The sequence below is a fragment of the Equus caballus genome, chromosome X, assembly GCF_041296265.1.
Source record: "Equus caballus isolate H_3958 breed thoroughbred chromosome X, TB-T2T, whole genome shotgun sequence".
In the NCBI taxonomy this organism is placed as follows: domain Eukaryota; kingdom Metazoa; phylum Chordata; class Mammalia; order Perissodactyla; family Equidae; genus Equus; species Equus caballus.
This window is the reverse complement of record NC_091715.1, coordinates 142337848-142357246: the sequence shown is the minus strand read 5'-3', so window position 1 is coordinate 142357246 and position 19399 is coordinate 142337848. Positions and strand designations below refer to the sequence as shown.

Genomic DNA, 19399 nt, shown 5'->3' with positions numbered 1-19399 from the left:
AATGGGAGATGTTCCTCTAAGTGCCAAGGAGTGACTCAGAGAAGTGACTGGGCCTTCAGCTTCTCCTTCCCAACAGCTACGAAGGGACATGCCTGAACGCAAACAGCTCCTGTGCCTTGGTCAGCTCAGGCTGTCATAACGAAATACCATAGATGGGGGGATTCAACAACAGATCTTTATTTTTAATGGTTCTGGAGGCTGGAAGTCCAAGATTAAGGTGCCAACAAGGTGGGTTTTATTCTGAGACCTCTTCTCTTGGTTTGTAGGTAGCCACCATCTTCCTGTATGCTGACATGACCTCCTCTTTGTGCATACAAGGTGAGAGAGGGAGAAAGCTCTCTGTGTCTGTTCTTATAAGCCCATTAATCCCATCATGGGGGTCCTACCCTCATGACCTCATCGAACCTAAGCAACTCCCAAAGGCCTCGCCTCCAAATACCATCACATTGCAGGGTAGGGCTTCAATGCATGAAGTTTGGGGGACACGTTCAGTCCATAGCACCCTGGTAGAGATCAGGCCACCTGAGAATACCAAGCTCCTCCTGTGGGTATGAGGCCTCATGTGCCCCCTTTATTTTAACTTGCCACTAGAGACTGGGGGCTTCCTTTGCCTTCTTCCAGCAACGGTTCATTACCTTAAGACTGATATTAAAGGTATACAATAACTTCAGATAACGTTATCAAAGCGCCCCCCCTTTCTCTCCTCCCCTCTTTCCCTCTCCTTGCAGACAGCTGGAAAGGTGCTCTCCTTGGACCTGACTAGAGAGCAATCACTTTTCCTCCAGGGAGTGCACCTGCCCAAGAAAAGGCTATGGGCAGGAGAGAAGAAACCTGCATGCAAAGCAAATGGGCACTTTGCCCTTTAGCATCCAGGTTCACCTCTGAGGCGACATATGAGGCACGAGCACAGTCTACACAGGGTGGGTAGCCCCTAGGCTAACTATTTCAGGCCCGGCAGGCCTTGGGCTGCCCTTGGTTTCAGTGAAGGAGCCAGTAGGCCTCAGCTACACAGAGAGCCTGGGTACATGGCCACTTGGGAAGGCAGGATCCACCAGCCTCTGCAAATGTGGCAGGGAGCTGAGGTGTGAACGAGAGGTTGAGGAGAACAGGCCACATAAAGAGGAACTCCAGGAAATGAACCCTTCACTCAGGACCTTGGCACGAGTAGGCACCAGTCGGTACCATTTCTAGGTTCCAAAAGTCAGTCAAAGTTCACAGAGAGTTGCAGTGAAAGACAATTTTTATTAAGCAGTTAAGTTGTGACTATTTCAGCATGAAGCGCCTCTGTTGACCTTATTTCAGCTTCCCACAGTTGTAATGCTGTTCCCTGTGGGTTTCCCCAAAAGACTGTGGAAGAGATGCAGGGCTTCATCATCAAGGCCAAGGCCTTGGAATTCTTGCAGCTTAAGACAAAACAGCTTCTTCCTAGATAGTAAAACATGCTGGAAAATATTTCTTGGCAGAAAAAGGGTGTTCTAAGTTGATGAGACTCTGCAGCCTGCCACCCCATGGGAGAATAGGTGTGTGCGAGACTGGGAAGGGCAGGTGGGCACAGCGGTCTCCTGCTGTGGCCTGGCTGCTGTCACATACTAGCCCACTGGGGATCATAGGCTGCCTCTGCTTCCACAAAACAGGTTGTGCTCAACTAACAATTACAGAAAGAACTTATCAGGAAAGAATAGTAAGTATCCACACCCACCCCCTAACCCCTACTCTAGGGGACTCTATAAGCCTTGGAGTCCCCTAGCCACGCAGGCCTCATCGGCCTGTCTCCTCTCTTCTCTCAAGACTCGGTATGAAAGTACTGCTGGTGCTGGTGTTCATCCAAGCTGGACTGCTCTGCAGGCACGAAATAGCTGATTTGGTCTGGTGGATATTCAGCAGGGGCCTGGAAAGCCTCTGGACTTGGAGGTAGCTGGGCTCCTGCCTCAGGGGCTTGTGCCTGCTAGGAAAAAGGGGGACAAGGTGGAGTCTTTTGCTAAAGTTTCTGGGCCCATTTCGCGGTGGAGGGAGGATCCCTTTAGTTCAGGTCAACAAGGTGCTGAGAAGTACCTCTGTGGAACACAAGCCTGCAAGGTGCCGGTAGAAGGTAGAGCGGGGGAAAACTGGGTTCCTCCCTGCTTCTCTCTCCTAATGTCACGTTAGCTTAAAGACCAGCAGAAGCATGCCTGGGCTCTCCTAAACTTGTCTTCATGTCTAAGGCTACTGGATCCCGTGGCTGGCCCTGCCCAAACCAGCTTCTCTGGCAGCCCTGGCTAGCCAAGGCCTTGGAAGCTCTCTTCCTGCCCCTACCCTTGGACCTTGCCATTATTCTACTTGGACTAAGTGACTTCCATGCTGAGCCTGATTAGCAGCTACCTGGCCCACCTGAACAACGTGATGGGAGAGGTAACAATCCACTCTGTGCAATGGAGAGGGGAAGAGGGACAGACACAAAAATGGTGTTACAAAGAGTGGGCTAAGGGAATCTTTTCTATTGGAGAAGGAGGGACCCCCCTTGGGGTGGGTTTTGAAGGTGATGTAAGATTTCAACAAGTGGAATTCAAGAGGGTGGAGAAGATAAAAGAATCAGAAGGAGCAAGAATGGGCTATGGGCAGAAAGCTAGAGGTGTCTGGGGACCCAGAGAGAGGGAGGGCCCAAGGGGTGGTGGAGATGAGCCAGAGCAGGGTGTGGGGGGCCCCTGAAGTATTATGGACAGGGAAGTTCCCACACGGTCCTGCCCTTGGCTGTTCCACTGTGATCTCCTATCTGCACAACCTTCCGGGGTCCTCCCTTCTCCACTTTCCTGGGATATCTGCTCAGCTTTGTCTCAGCTCTGCCTCTCAGGGCACATCCAGAGGGTAAACACCTTGAGAGCAGGCATGAGGAAGGGTCTCACCAGAATCTGGCTTGGTAACTGAACCACAGGGTTCACTGGCCATCTGATCTCTTTGTGTGGGCAGTCCCTCTAACAGATCAACTTCCTGGAGGGCTGGCAGCCCAGTGGTTTAAGGTGTGTATGTGAAATTATTCACACCTTTAGCCACTTAAAATATCCAAACTCCTTCATTCTGCCTTAGCTTACTGTTTTTTTCTTGTTGTTTTTAGTTTTTAAAAAAAGAGTTGAGGCTCTATTAAGATTTCTAAAGCCAGAATCAAAATACCCTTTGTTAAGTGCTGTTAGTAAGAATGGGAGTTTGTGGTGCCCAAGGGGTCTGCTGGGAGTGTACCTGGGAGCAAAACCTGCTATGTGACTGCCATCTGGACCAGTCCCACCACTGCCCTGGAAACATGGATGTTGCAAATGATCCCCAAGCTGGGGTCTGCCCTGCCAAACATGGGGCATGACATGCATAGATACCAAGCACATTCAACAGTAGGACTCTGCGTTTGTTTTCGGTATGAAGAAACACAGCTACACTAGGCCTGGATTTTGTAGCAGAACTTAAAATTCACAAGTTCAGAAAGGGGTCTGGGCTGGGGCAACAAACAGCATATAGCATGACTAACTTTGCCCAAGTAATATATTTTTGAGAAGTTTCCAAGTCAGATTGCATTTAATATCCATGAGGACAGCTCACTTTTTCATGGAAGGCTGAAGAGAATCTTTGTACTCAGCAGTGAGTGCTACTACCATGTGAGTAACCACCTCAGATTTATTGAGTTTTGAAGACTATATTTCACACATGAAGTGTACTCCTGTGTGTGAGCCTTATGGAGAAGGGGCCCGCCTCTGTGCAGAAGCCTCTGACTTGGGCTGCAGGGCAGAGGAGAAGGGGTGGCATACCTGGGGCCAGGCAGCTTGGTCTTGCAGGATGGCCTGCTCATTGGAAGACCAAGTATCCTCTTGGAGGTAAAGGTCATGCTGTGGATCTGGTGGCTGTTGCCAAAGATGGATGTACTCCTGCGAGGTGTCCAGGGGGACTAAGTTTGAATCAGAACCAATGAGACACTCAGGAAAACTGGTAGAGGAAATCGAGCTTGGGCTACGTGCCATGGACAGCAGATTCATGGAGGACCCCCGCAGGTCCTCAGGAAGAAAGCTGTAAGAGAAGAAACATGTTACAGTGGCACAGATCTAGAAACGATGACCCAGAAGACTGTCTTGCTCATCAGTAGGTGCTTAAGGTACACTTGGTTTTGGTGGCTAAATCAAGATTCACTTGTTTGTACTCTCACTTTGGCCTGAATAAGACTCAATTTGCCAAAGTAAAGTGAAGGTAAACCTTGAGATAAATTACAGTTATTTGTCTCAAGTGGTTTTATTTGTATTACTTGGACTGTACTTGTTCTACCATGATGGTGACTTCTGTGGTCTTGTGCAAGGCACTTCATCTACCCCAAAGTCAGAGACTTGCCCTTCATCACTAAAGGGGCTAGTGACTGCGAGGGGCTGCCAGGCCGATTTCCTCACTCCAAGTCCAGTGCTCTCTCTACAACCCTAAGCCTGGGGCGGGGGGGGGTCATGAGATAAACAGATTTCTAAGCCCTGCTCCCAACTCTGAATCTGCACTTTCAACAACCTCCTCACCTTGACTCTCACGATCAGGCCAGTGGGAAACATGGCATTGACCCACCTCACGTGTCAGGGCCACTGATCGTAAAAGAAGGCCCAGAAGGAAATCCGGAGAGCTCTGGGAGGCTTGCTCAGAGAGCTGGAACTCATTCAAAAATATTTATTGGGCACCAAGTATGTGCTAAGCAACCCCTTCACTGCTGAACAGAACCTTCTCTTTCTGGCATGGGACCAAAGACTGTATCACTGAGTAGAATACGTGTTCATGTCCTCATCCTGCCTTCCAGGACTGAATTCTGTGTTCTTGGTTCTTTAGGTATCCAATGGCAAACCAGCAACTCTTTCGCAACGACTTCCCTCATATAGATCGTGAATGCCATGAGGACCCCTTCACCTGGTCTACTGTGATCACCAGATTCCACTGAAGGGGGAAATGAAAGCTGGGAGCCCAGGAGTATCCAGTTGTGGGCACTCAAGACTTCCCTAAAGACACCATGTGCCCGTGAGATTGCACTTGGGGGGTGAAGCCAAGCAATTTCAAGATTTGCATGCCAAATCCCTAGCTTGGAGGCTTCCTTATCTAGTCCCCCTATTTTCATGGAGACTCCTCTGCCTCATCAATGCATGCTTGGCCATGCACTGTGCATGTAGAGGCAGGGGCCCCAGTAGCCACAGAGCAAGATGAGTGGGAGCACATTGCTTTTGATGAGGGGGCTTTTGGTGTCCTCTGGGAAAGTCACCAATGGTCTCAGGCATGGTGTCCAGCCACAAGAAGAAACCAGTGACCTTAGCCATTATCACCATTCCATGCACTTCTTACCTACGACTCTCATCTTCCTGGCCCCCAAGGTTTTCGTCCTGATAGTACTCAGAGGGCTGTTGCTCATCTCCTAATTGGACAGGAACGACAGGCTGGCTCTGCGTGAACATCACGGGGTCATTATAGAGGGGCAGAGAAACGCTGCTTTGGTTTGGCAGGCCTATTTGCAGTGTTTCATCTCCCAAAACGACATTATGCTGCTGTGGCTGTTCCTGCAGCAGCTCCTCCTGCTGCATCTGTTGCTGCAGGTATTGTTCCTGCTCCTGCAGGTGCTGCTGCATCAAAAGGAAGAGATAAAAGTACCTCAGTGTCTGCAGGAGCCTCCCAGAAATTGATTGGACACTCCCACTCCAGGTTCCCAAAGCAGAAGACAACAGTAGCCCTGCCTCTCTGGGCATTGCGCCCTGGGTGACTGTCTACTTGTTTGGCTGGGCACTACTTGCAGTCACGCTCCGTGCCATGAGAAGCTGCAACCCAGCACACATGTACATGGACGTGTGCATGTGTGTCCAGGTCTAGTTAACCAGGATTTTCAATCTCAGGCAAAAGAGCTGCAGCCAACTAAGCAGCAGCCACTAACCCCTCAGGAGAACCAGGTGAGCCCAAATTTTCATGAAAATGAAATCCTCTTTCAGCTACATAGTTAAAACAGGCTTTCCATACCTGGGTGGAGGCATCATAAGGCTCCTCAAGCTCCTCAGGGAATTTGAAAGAGTGAGACGAATATGAACCACAGAAATCTTTGGCCTCCTTGAGATCTGGGAGGGACTTCATTTGCTCAGTGCGTCGTTTCTTGGGCACTGGCTCCAAAGACTGGGGCTCAGGATTTTCAATGTAGAGTGAGGTGTTTGGTTGCATCTGTAAGGACACAGTATTACAAAGATCTTGTTCAGGGTCCACATCTTTCCTTAGGGCACAAGACATGCTGGGCATGGAACGAGACTGCCCAAAGGTAAGCCCACAGGAAGCCTTGACTGTATATGAGCCACATCTGCCACTGCAAGAGCCTGGCTGGGCCCATCTCAGCTTCTGTAGCCAAGAGAAAAAGGGCATTGCCATGAAGTCCCTGCTGAAGATTGCTCCAGATGTCCCATGCTGCCCTAGGGCAGCAGCTGTCGCTACTAGCAGGCCCTATTGATTAACTCCTTGAAGATTGTCATGGTTCCTTTCTCCTCTCCCTTCTGCCACTTACATGGAACTGGTCTCTGACCTGAAATTTGGACTCCTGCATTGCCTGAAGCTGCTCCCTAATCATTTCCAGTGCCTTCTGCTGGTTTCTGATGTCAGCATGCAGCATCTGAGTCTTCTCTTCCAGCTGCTCTTTGAACTTCTTCATCAGTTCCAGCTCACGTTTGTCGATGTATGATGCAATTGATGATAGTGATGGTAATGGCTGTGGGAAGAAATCAATCACTTATGGTTCATATACTATAGGGACACCAGGTTCTCCAAATCATACCATGTTGTTTTCTTTCCAAGTTTTGAAAGACTGAGAATGCAAATAGCAGCACTCCAATCCTGATTTCATTCATTCTAGAAAGTTTGAAGAAATGTTTAGAGAATCCAGGAATTCTCGATCAGAAATGGATCATGGGGATCATTTAGTCTGATTTTTCCCTTAAACATAAAGCTGTGGAATTCACCCAGAGATGTGAAGAAACCTGCCCAAAGGCCTCGGTGGAGAAGTCAGAATGCAGCGGGTCATATCACAAATGAGACATACGGGAAACATCCATGGGATGCCCTGTTAGCACTGCAGTTAAAAGAAGAAGGCTCAACTGGCGCTTCCTTTGTTCCAGATACTTTTCTAAGCACTGTACAGAAACGCACAGATCTGACCTTCGCAATGGCCTCTAAAGTAGCTACTGTCCAAGCACAGTTATAGTACTTGAAGGACCATCCTCCTCCTGGCCTTAGAAATCTAATTTTAACGTGAGTAACAGCCTCAGATCTGGAATTAAACAAATGTACAGGTTTATAAAAGTATAGAGTGTGTTGGGGGACAAAGCAATGCTTCGGGTTGGCTGGAATAGAGGGGATGAGGCAAATCTCCTATGGAAGGGAAACCAGAGGAAGAGCCTTGTGCAGACCATACAAGTTTAGGCAGCCGAAGGACTTAGATTTTATTTATCAGCCATCTTGTGCTGCTGCCAGAAGGAGCAGTCTAAAACACAGACCTGATTGGGAAAGTGACATGCTCAGATCTATGTGGTAAAACATGCCTTCTGGCAACAGTGTGGAAGATGAACTGACTGACGGGAGAGAGTAAGCTTGGAGTCAGAGAGAAGCCAGTTAGAAGGCTGTGGAGGTAACTCAAGATAGAGGTAATAGGAGCCTGAAACAGTCCAGAGGTAGGACACTGAAAAGAAGGGACACATTCGAGAGAAATTAAGAAAGTGGATAGGACTTCTCAACTGATTGGCTGAAGGGGTCAGAAAAGAGGTGGGATTCTTGAAAAAGAACTGTCAAAGCTGTAAGTAGGACCTGGAAACAAGTGTTGTTTGCCTTGATCTGTGCTAGACACTGTGTGTACAAACAAGATAAGAGAGCCTCGCTTCCAATCCATAATCCCAATACCAAGAGTAAGAAAAAGGTACACACACATGCAACTGCTAGGAAGCAAAACTGTGGGTCTTCAACTCCTTTACGGTTAATGGAAACACACAGTTGAATTCTTAAAAAGAGGGAGAGAGAAAAAAAAACTTGCATAGAATACACTCGGAATAAAACATTATATATGCATTTTTAATCTATTGGAAATGATCCAATTGTCCTTTCACTATATTATATATATATATATATATATATATATATATCTTCATATAAGAAAGCAGGCATTCATTAAACCAAAAAATCTCTAAACTCAAGACTGGAAGAGACAAATCTTACAGGTCATCACATCCACCTCCCCCCACCGCACACTTCTCCAGGCAGGAATCTTTTCTCTGCTGTCCCTGGCAGATGAGCTACCAAGCCTTGGCTCAAAGCCTTCCCATTGAAGGGGAGGGGGCTCACTACCTGGGGAGGCTGAGAAGGGCTTCCTTGGAAGGGCATCCCTTCCTGCCTTGCGCCGCTAGCTCTCTGCCCTAGTTTGATCCACCGGAAACGTCTTCCACTTCAGGAGTATGACGGTCCTGCAGCTATTTGGATCAAGCTGTCCTGGCCCTCCCCAGTCTCCCTTCTCCTTCCACTACTGACCATGTGACATTTTCCAGCCCGCCTCCATCCTGGTCTCCACCTTATGGACACATTCCAGTCTGCCAACCCATGGCACCCAGAAATAAGCCCAATACATATGCTATCACATGCAGAGCCACACTACACATGCTCATTGCTGGTTATTTTGACTATTTTAAACAAAAGTTATATTTAAAGTTTAATTATAAATTAATTCAAAGGAGAAGAGAAATCTATCAACAGTGAAAGAGGACCCACAACTTTTAACATAAGAACATAAATAAGGACAAAATGGATTTCTACAGAAATTTTCTTTTAAATAGTTGAAAGAATTTTCCTACAAGTCTGAAAATCTCTTCAAGGCAAGCAGACCATTTCAAAATGGAGAAACCGAGACTCGGGGATGTGCCATGGTCACGTTGTTGGGGCCAAGCTCAAACAACTGTCTTCTAGCCCTCAGTTCTTCTCATTAGAAGAGGATGCCTTTGGCATCAGGAATGGAGTGACTCATCTTAGGGCTTCGTAATTAATGCACACAGTCCCACATAACAGACCATAAAGTCATTATCTTGGCTGCCAATCCTGATTTTAATAATCTTCTCTAACATAAAAGATGATCATCCCAATCTGCGATTATGTACACACATTTGGGGATAGAAGAGCAACAGAGTAGTTAATCCAACCGTTTTGATTTGGCTTTCGACCATATACTGGTGCTGACATTTGAAGGCTGGATATATCTAACATTCTAAAAAGCATGATTCTAACCTAATAAAAATTCTATTGGGGAAGCCTAGCTCCTGGTGGGGAGGTGTTGGTATAAGAAGGCAGGAAAGTCATCTTTCCTTGAGATAGTTAGCGTCCCGTCACAGGTGACGAGGAGCATGGCTCATAAAAATACTGCCTTTTCTTAGTAGTTAAGCTTCCTATTTGACTCAAACATTCTCTCAAGCATAAAGTGTTTTAGCATATTTCACATTAAGAGGAGTACAGGGATTTGTATTTAGGGAGAACCTCCAGCCTCCCTGTTTGCTAGGGCCCACTGGATTCTCAGCTGCATCTGAAAATCCAGTAAAACAGAAAGAGCATGCTTTCTGCAAAGTGAAACTGGGAACAAGAGTGGAAATTCAGAGCTTTGCAGGGTCAGAATAAATATGTGGGATAAGACTTCCAGAGGTACCTGATCACTGATGTCAGCAGCCAAACTGGAGGACAAGAGGTTCTTCTGGTCCACCTGCTCCACCTGGGCCTCCTGCTCCACCTCCTCCACCTGGGCCTCCTGCTCCACCTCCTCCACCTGGGCCTCCTGCTCCAACTGCTCTATTTGCTCCACCTCCTCCACTTGCTCCACCTCTTCCATCTCATCCATCTGGTCCACCTCTTCTACCTCTTCCACCTCATCCACGTTTTCCACTTTATGTTCAGATTCAAAGCTTTGCAAAGATGATGTAGCTGAGGAGAAAAGCACAGTGGAATCCATGACCAAAAAAGCAAAAGTATCAACATTATCAAAGAGATTACACAGATTTCTCCTTATTTCCTTTTATAAGTCATAAAAACAGGCGAGTCCAGTTTTATTCCATTTTAAGAATTAAATGTGCCAGGTACCAGGATTAATTCAAAACACTGCTTAAAAATCTGTTCAGATATGAAAATGAAGAAAAAGGAGCGAGTGTTTGACTTTACCTCCATCCACCCAAGTATAAGCAGGAGTCCAAACCCATTCTTGTTAAGTATCTTTTCATTATAAATTTCTTTTGGCTCTGCTTCTGGAAATTCGGTACTTTCAAACAGATAAAACCAAAGTAAACGTTGTCATAAATCACTTTTGAAAAACTAAGTTCCCCAGACTGTGAGATCTCAGGAGGGCTTGAAGTTCTCTTGGAGGTGTTGTGACATGACTCTCCTTCAACAGCCCCCAGAAGCAAAGTGGAGAACATTATTTGAATAATGCGAAATGGTAGAGTCACTTTGGAAAATGATTTGGCAGCTTCTTTCCCACATACTTCCCATATGACCCAGCAGTCCCTCTCCCAGGAATTTACCCAAGTGAATTAAAATTTTATATCCATACAAAAAACCTGTGCAAGTATTTACAGTGCCTTTACTTATAATCACCAAACACTTGGAAACAACACAGATGTCCTTCTACAGATGAATGGATTAAAAAAAAAACCTGTGGTACGTTCATAAGATGCAGTACGATTCAGCAAGAATAAAGGAATGAACCACTGATTCATGCAACATGGATGAATCTTAAATGCATTTTGTTCACAAAACCAGACCAAAAGGGCTAGATATTGTATGATTCCATTTATATGACATTCTTGAAAAAGGAAACCAGAGATAGAATACCCATCAATGATCGCCAGTGGGTGAGGGAGAGAGTTTGAGTTCAAAGAGGCGGCACAAAGGACCTTTGGGGTGATAGAACTGTTAATGTTTGGTCTTGTGGTGGTAGATACATGACTCCCCAAAGAGTGAATTTTACTGTGTGCAAATTAAAACTAAATTGTTCTTATACATTTTAGAAATCACAGTTACAGGTTCATGGACTTTGTCTCTCCCCCCAAATAAATTGTTTTGAAAGAGTTTTTTTAGCAAAGCTTTGAGATTGACAGCAATACTGGAAAGGTTGTTAACGAGGGTATTTAAAATACAGAGATATTACTTCTACATATGGCGATTCCACGATACAAATTATCTCTGATAAGATTAGCTACCTAGAGGCCGTGATCTGCATTATGCATCCACCACTGCTTTAAGTTTTGTATTTTTTATACAATTATATTTATGAAATGTCTTTAATATTGAAACTTACGTAATAAGAGACTATCCCTTTTGCCCTCTACTAACAATTCTTACAGTACAGTTTTTAAAAACAAGAGGTTTCTTTGGAATTCAACTACTATGCCATGGCAGGAAAGACTGCACAAGTATTGAAAGATAAGATGCTATTCCTCCAAGGCCTGAGAGCTAGCACCAATCTTTAGAACATTAAAATTAAATGGGAGAGAATAATATTCCCAAGCACTCGAACCATCGATGAGATATTCATTTTCACTGCTCTCAAATCATCAGCTCAAAAAATTCTTCATAAGATGAAGAAAGTTAGAATTCACTTTTGTGATTTCACACCATTATAAACAGAACATTATTTTCATTTGAAAAATTGTAACTACCCTGTAGGCCACTATTTTTCTTTCGCTAGTCCCTACAGAAATGCCCACATGAACCTACCTGGAGAGTCAGGTATAGTTTCTGGGGAAGATATGCTGGAGTCAAAAGATGTATCAGACTCTATCTGAATTACAGGAACAGATTCTTGTGATCCATACTGCTTGACCTGTAAAATATTAACTTTATCCTTGGAATTTCCAAACAAGCAGGAGAAGATATTTCAATTTGCAGATAAAGAGGTATATAAACAACAGGAAACAGGCAGAACACAAACTTTTGATACATTTCACATCACAATTTCTAACATTGCTACAATCAATTGAATACCTAACACAAAACCATCATGAAACATATCCTTGAAAAATACTGCTGGAAGATAACAACAAGCAGAGACCATGGGCACCACATGCTATACATTGTCAAACTAGAGAATAGAAACAAAGTATAGGTGTGCTAAAAGCACAAGTGGAAGAAAAATGTGTGCCAATCAAAGGCTGTGGCAAAAAAAAAAAAAGGCCTTTCAGAGATGTTGGGAGGACCCAGACCTGCTAGTTCAGAGGTGGGAAGGCTGTAGGAGAAGGGCACCACCACCAATGGGACCATCTTTCCATAGGTCCTGCACATGCAGCATTGGCTTAGAGGAAGGAGAGGCCAACTGGGGGCTGGTTAATGACCATGTCTGTAACAAAGATTAAAGCTGAGAGTATTATGAGCAAAAGTACCTTTACTATGGTAGCAGAGAGATATAGATGGCCCTGGAGAGCTTCTAGTGCAAACTCCCTATTTGATAGCTTCAAAGGGGAGAAGGTCATACAGCAAGTTAGGAGCAGAGCAAGAGAGAGAAAATTCAGTGTCTTCGAACCCAGTACTCTTTTCCCTAACCCCGGCTATCTCAACCTAAGCCATTTGCTGCTTTAAATCACGTATGTTATATTCCTATTTATTGATCCACTGCCATTTCCTTAACAACTGGATCCTTTTTGAATAGTCTGGGGCTCACTGCTCATATGAAATTTAAGTATCTGGTTTAGCAGTGAAATCTTTTACATCTCTGCCAAAAAAATTAGCTTTTTTTTTTTTTTTTTTTTTTTGCACTGGATTAAGACATTGACTCATGCTGACTTTTCTACAAGGAACCTGTTTGTTGGAGAACACTCCCCCAGATTAAATCCCAGCATTTGAACTTCAGGAAATTGCACAATCTCTGTTCAAGTGCACTATGTTTTGTACTCCTTAAAACAAGGAATGTGTTGCTGGGGATGTGGCAATCCTTTCATCATTTAGAAAGCTATTTTTGTGGGGTCATATTCATTGAGATGGGATATGACCTCTCTTTCTTTGTCCTCCTCCTTCTGTTCTTTATCGTGGCCATATATCAATTTAATCACTAGCTCCTTGCTTCTTGGATGATTTTCAATAGAAATGTGTATACTCAGATGTTCATCAAGATGTCCTTTTTTGTGTGTTCATATGCTTTAGCTTATCAATAAAAATGCAGTGAGCCTAAATGAACTTAAATTACAGAATCATGTGCAGTAATGGTAACTGGTTTAGAAAAAAACAAAGCAAGGGGCTGGCCGGGTGGCATAGTGGTTAAATTTGCACGCTCCGCTTCAGTGGCCTGGGGTCTGCGGGTTTGGATCCCAGGCGCAGACCTACACACCATTCATCAAGCCATGCTGTGGTGGCATCCCACATACAAAATAGAGGAAGATTGGCATAGATGTTAGCTCAGGGACAATCTTCCTCAAGTAAAAAGAGGAAGATTGGAAACAGATGTTAGCTCATGGCCAATCTTCCTCACAAACAAACAAACAAAAAAACAAAGCAAAGCAACTATTTTGGAAGCAAAAAGATACCAATATAAAATGCAATCAGGACTAAGATCTGAAGACAATCTTTCAAGAGAGGAAGCTAGAAGCTAAAAAGAAAGATGAAATGAAAATGCATGCATGGGGATCGGAGGGCAATCAATATGCTTTTACAAGTTTAAGAGGAGTTTTGGATTCACTTTTACTCTATAATTGTCTCCATGAACAGTATGCTAAATGATTTGAAAAGAGAAGCATAGCCTTTAAGGCTGGACATAGAGGAGGCTTCAAGTGCAGGCTCCAATACCTGAAAGTTATGTGAACTAGAAATGAGTGTACACTGCGGGGGAGGCAATCAAGACGTACATCCCCCAATCTTCACATTTTCCCCATGATTAGCTTAGCATCAGAAGTGCTCTGAGTCACTTTTAAGAGGTCCTTTCATTTTAGTTTTGTAAAAAGAACAGCACTTTAGGGCATCCAGTCAAGATAACAGATGGAATAGACATGGGAAAAACACTAGATAAAATAGAGTAGAATTTTTAAAAATACACTCTGTTTAAAAATCCTCTCTGGAGCCAGCTCTGATGGCCTAGTGGTTAAAGTTTAGTGCACTCTACTTAGGCAGCCTGGGCCCAGTTCCTGGGCCCAGAACCAAACCACTCGTCTGTCAGTAGCCACGTTGTGGCACCAGCTCACATAGAAGAACCAGAAGAAAAACTTACAACTATACACAACTATGTACTGGGGCTTTGTAGGGGAAAAGGAAGAAACAAAAAATCCTCTCTGGATCCCACCTGTCTTTTACGTACCATTCTGTTTGTCTGATTCCCTTGAGAGCAAAACTTCTCAAAAGGGAAGTGCTTAATGTCTCCAATTCCACCATCCTCTCTTATATCTGCTCAAGCAGACGATATCTCCCTGCCCTCGTCTACAGTCCACCAAAATTTTTCTCAAGTTCAGCAATGGCTTCCAGGACCTAAATCTAATGGCACTTCTGAGTAGTCAACCTACCTAATCTATCAGCAGTGTTTGACACTGTTTTTCATTTCCTCCTCCTGGAAATACTTTCTTCACTTGGCTTAACTCTTACTTCACTGGTCACGTCCTCTCAATCTCTACTGCTGATTCCTTCTCTTCTCTCTAATCTCTTCACTTTGGAGGTACTCCAGGCTTAGTCCTTGGTTCTTATTTCTGTCTATACTTACTCCCCTGGTGACCTCATCCAAGTCTATAGCTTTAAGACCATCCATGTTGCTGATTCCTCAATTCTTATCACCAGTCTAGCTCTATATTTCCAACTGACTATCTAATAAGCATCCCAAACATAAATATTTTCAAAACTGAGACCCCTTTATTACCTTCCCCAGCAAACACCTGTAAGCTTGCAAATTCTTCCCACAGTTTTCTCCAGTTAATGCAATACCATCTTTCCAGTTGCTCAGGTCAAGTACCTTAAAGTCATCCCTAACTCCTCTCTTTTTCTCATACATCTCATCCAATGTCAGCAACTCCAAGTGTTCTTCCTTCAAAATAGATCTAGGATATGACTACTACTTACGATTTTCACTGTTACTACCCTGCTCCAAGCCACCATCATCTCTCACTTGGATTGCTGAGATAGCCTCCTAACTCAACTCCCAGCTTCCACACCTACTCCTCCTCCCCACAGTCTAGTCTCAACATAGTGACTCTTTTAATAAACTAATCAGATTATGTCACTCTTCTGCTCACAACTCTCCCATGGTTCCCCATTTCATTCAGAGTAAACCCCAAAGCCATACAATGGCTTCCAAGGCCCTATTCGACCTGACCCCCATTACATCTCTGATTCCAACCATACCTACTCTTACCTTTGTTCACTCTGCTCTAGGCCCTCTGGCCTCCCTGCTATTCCTCTAAACCCCAGGCATGCTTCCACCTCAAGGCCTTGCTTTGGTTTCCCCTCTCTTGAGTCTTCCCCCCAGATATATATCTTCATGGCTAACTTTCTCACTTCCTTCAATGTTTGCTCATATTTAATACTGCACTCCCCTATCTGTTGCATTCCCAATCCCTCTCATCCTGCTCTACTTCTTTTCAATAGCTCTTCTCACCTTCTAATTTATCATTTATTTATTTAATATACTTATCTTGTTTATCATCTATCTCCTCCTGCTAGAACGTAAGCTCCTCTAGAGCAGAAATTTTTCAATTTTCTTAACTGATGTATCCACCCCCCTCACCTAAAACAGTGTATAGTACACAGTAGGTGTTGAATAAATATATGTTCAATGAATCAATAAATGAATGAATCTGAAATGGCCTTTAAAATAAACACACTTAAAATGTTCAAAAATACAAAGAAAGGGAAGCCATAAAACAAAGAATAGGACAACATGAAAAAACAGAGAGCTTTGAAAGTAGGTGCTTCATTATATAGGAAGAAGTAGATATTGGGATCAGACAGGCCTGGATTTGAATCCTGGCTCTGCCACTTACTGTGCAACTTTGGGCAAGTTATTCAATAGCAAGAATCCAAGATTCACCATCTTTAAAACTGGAACGATAACGCCTCATAGGGTTGCTGTGGGAGTTAAGCACCCAGCCCAATGCTTGATGCATAACAAGTCCTCAATACACTTTAGTCATTAGTCGTCTTATTATTCTATCATAAGTACCATGTCATCTCCCACCCCTATATGGAGTTAGGGATGACCTTCTTAAATCACTTTTTAGGTGCTTCAATAGGTGTCTGTTGAGTGAATAAATGATTAGGTGCCTACCTCATAGTAGGTATAAAATCACTGGAAGACGCTTTCACGATTACTCCCTAAGCCAGGTTTGCCCTGTCCTCCTCATTAATACATAATTAGCTTGGGCAGAGTGCCTCTGAGTCTGATGTGTACCACGGCTCTCCCACCCCACCCAGGCCCTGCGGTTCATGCTCAAAGCCAGCTGCTTCTGAAGATTTGCCTGCTACCTCCAGGAACAATGAATTTGAGTAAAAAAACAATGTGATAATGTACAAGCTCCAATTCTGCCAAACTTGCTTGTTTAGTGCAATGCGATTCAAGAACAACAGATCTCCAGGGATGGATGGCAGAATGTCAGTTGCAGGTAACATGAGTCACCTAAAGTCATCATTACAATAAAGTATCTGGGACAGAGTCAATTAGGGAGAATTTGCTTTGGATTGACATTGATGCTGCTACATTAGCCACTGCTATTCAAATGGTGAGGTGGTGGTTTTCATGGAAGGAACTTTGTACTCAACACATCATCTTATTCTCAATTCCTTGCTGGTTAACAGCTGTTTTCAACAGAACATGCTTCTCTGGATGCAGTTGTCTACAGTAACTGACAGATCAAAATATGACGGTCCCTGGCAGGGGGCCGGTATGTGCTTTGTGTGGTTTTTTCTCCATGTTTCTTTTGCTTAGGTTTAGTTGAGATCCTTGGATCTTTGGGTTTATAGCTTTCACCAAATGTGGAAAATTTCTGGCCATTATTACTTCACCTATTTTTTCTGTACACCCCTGTACACTATGGAGACTCCACTTACACATATATTTGGCCAACTGAAGTTTCTGACAGCTAACTAATGCTCTTTTCTTTTTTCTTGTTCTTTTAAAACTTTTTTCTCCTTTTGTTTAATTTGGAGAATTTCTATTGCTTTGTCTTTAAATCTGCTAATCTACTAAATCTACAATGTTTAATCTACCATCAATCCCACCCAGTGTTGTTTTGTTTTCACCACTCAAATTTTCACTTGATATGTTTTCCCCATCTTCCATGTCTCTTCTTAAAATTTTGAACACACGTAATACAGTTATAATTGTTTTACTATCCTTGTCCACTAATTCAAAAATCTGTGTTTGTTCTGGATAAGTTCCTACTGATTGATTTTTCTCTTCAAGAAGGGTCATAAATCACTGCTTCTTTAAATGCCTGATACTCTTTGACTCAATGCCAAATATTGTTCACTTCATCTTGTAGGGTATAGATATTTTTGCATTCCTATAAACATTCTTCATCTTTGTTTTGGAACATAGTGAAATTACCTGGAAACAGTTTGATCCTTTTGGTATTGCCTTAATGATTTGATAAGCAGAAGCAGAGCAATTGTTAGCCGAGGGCTAGACCTTTCTGTGTACTCTTCCCTCGTGTCCTGTGTATTATGAGGATTTCCAGTGTTGCTGGTAGAAACAGGAGCTATTCTCAGTCCTGTGTGAGTGCTGGCACTGTTCCCTTTAATCCTCTTGAATGGTTCTTTCCCCTCCCAGTTCCCTGACATTATCTCTCCACACAGCCCCCTCCTCTCCAGGTACTCTGCTAGTACCCTTAGACTCCCTATACTCCCACCTCAATCTCTTCAACTCGGGCAGTCCACTGGGATCCCTGTGTGTTCTCCCCCTCAGCCACATGGCCTGGAAGCTCACTAGGTAGTAAGCTGTGGCAATCGTAGGGCTCATTTAATTCATTTTCCATCTCTTAAGAGTCCCTGTCCTTTGTTGCTTGATGTCCATTATCTTGAAAATCGTTATTTCATTTTGTCTGTTTTATTTTTGGCTGTTTTGGGCAAGAAAGTTACTCTGTTCCCTGTCAGTCAATCTTAATTGGAAGCAGAAGTTCCCCAACTCCAAAGAATATTATATAGTTACTGAAATGATTAAAATTGGAACTGTAGAAAAGTGGGACTTAGTGATAAGTGAAAGCCAAGGTTATAGAGAAGCATGTAAGCTATCATTCTAACTAAGTGAAAAATACATATGATGGTAGACCAAGACCAAATAGGAATAAGCAAAAGTAAATAGCACTGTGCCATGGTGGTGGGATTATGGGTTTCTTAAAAAAAAAAAAAAAAAACCTTACTTTTAAGTGTTATAATTACTTAGGTTGTATAAGTTTTATAAAGTGAGAATTTTTTTTAATCCAGTTTTCCTCAAAACACACTTGTTTGAAGTGTGTTGAAGGACTCTGGATTCTTCACACATAGCACGCTACAGATCCTGGGTAAATATTTGTTGACTGACTGATGAAGTCAGGTTGTCAGCTGTGTAGATGTTAGTCTGATGGCCAGAGCTATTATGGATGTCTTGGCCTCTTTTCCCAGAATAACCACAATTAATTTGTGTGTAAATAAAACATTGCTCTGTTTAAATTAGCCTTCTTCTACCTAATTCCTTCCTGTTTCATACTTTTTCTTGAACAGAATGTTAGGTTAAGCAGAGGTATGTCTTCAGAAGGGAGAAAGTTTTATCTACATAGAAGTAGCTTGTTAAATGAGCAATAGTTGGAAAATGCAACACAAAATCAGCACTTCATATTTAAAATATGTGCTCACAGCATCTCCACATTACAGAAGAACTTAATTACTGAAAAGACCTGTAGTCTGCAAGGCCCCAGGAACAGGCAAATCCTTGCAGGCAAAATCATGTGGAAGCTTGTCTATACTGTTCTTGAATCCCTTTACCACACGTGTGAAGAGGGCTACAAAAATCCTAGAGTACTGTAACATACACTATTCATTCGTGCATCTAATATTTATGAGCATCTACTGTGGGTGGCAAGCCTTGTTCAAGATGTCTGGGGATGTGCTGATGAACAAGACAGCACCTGCTCTCACAGAAGCTTCATTCTACTGCAGGAATACAAACAGTATACTAACAAATGAGGTTTCTTTGAGCATTACTACATCCATACGAGATAGCCTGGCAGATTATTATCACACTTATTTTACAGATAAGGAAACGGAAGCTCTTCATGGTAAAAGAACTTTGCCCAGGTCACATAATTGGTAAGCGGCAGAATCAGGAATCAAACCTTTATCTTCTGACGTCTAGGCCATCTTTTCTCTCTGTAACACTCTCACCACTGCAGTGATCCAGCCTAGTAGCTGTGTTACATGCACCCATGTAGTGGCAGGTAATGTG

The 19399-nt window shown here is 43.5% G+C and overlaps 1 protein-coding gene across 12 annotated transcripts in view; it reads right to left on the bottom strand.

Moving 5' to 3' along the window:
- Positions 1 to 1222: 1222 nt before the first annotated feature.
- PASD1 (PAS domain containing repressor 1) overlaps positions 1223 to 19399 on the bottom strand; it is a 97768-nt gene continuing 79591 nt past the window's right edge. For 4 of the 12 annotated variants that reach the window (XM_023633730.2, XM_070257381.1, XM_070257379.1 and 1 more), the window contains 7 exons: positions 11734 to 11839; positions 9674 to 9945; positions 6527 to 6709; positions 5980 to 6174; positions 5317 to 5591; positions 3768 to 4023; positions 1223 to 1945 (listed from right to left, as the gene is read on the bottom strand). In XM_023633730.2, the coding sequence (XP_023489498.1) occupies positions 1784 to 1945; positions 3768 to 4023; positions 5317 to 5591; positions 5980 to 6174; positions 6527 to 6709; positions 9674 to 9945; positions 11734 to 11839 (1449 nt within the window). In that variant the 3' untranslated portion in view covers positions 1223 to 1783. The remainder of the gene's footprint in view (positions 1946 to 3767; positions 4024 to 5316; positions 5592 to 5979; positions 6175 to 6526; positions 6710 to 9673; positions 9946 to 11733; positions 11840 to 19399) is intronic. The other 8 variants (XM_023633731.2, XM_070257385.1, XM_070257382.1 and 5 more) reach the window with 3 other exon arrangements.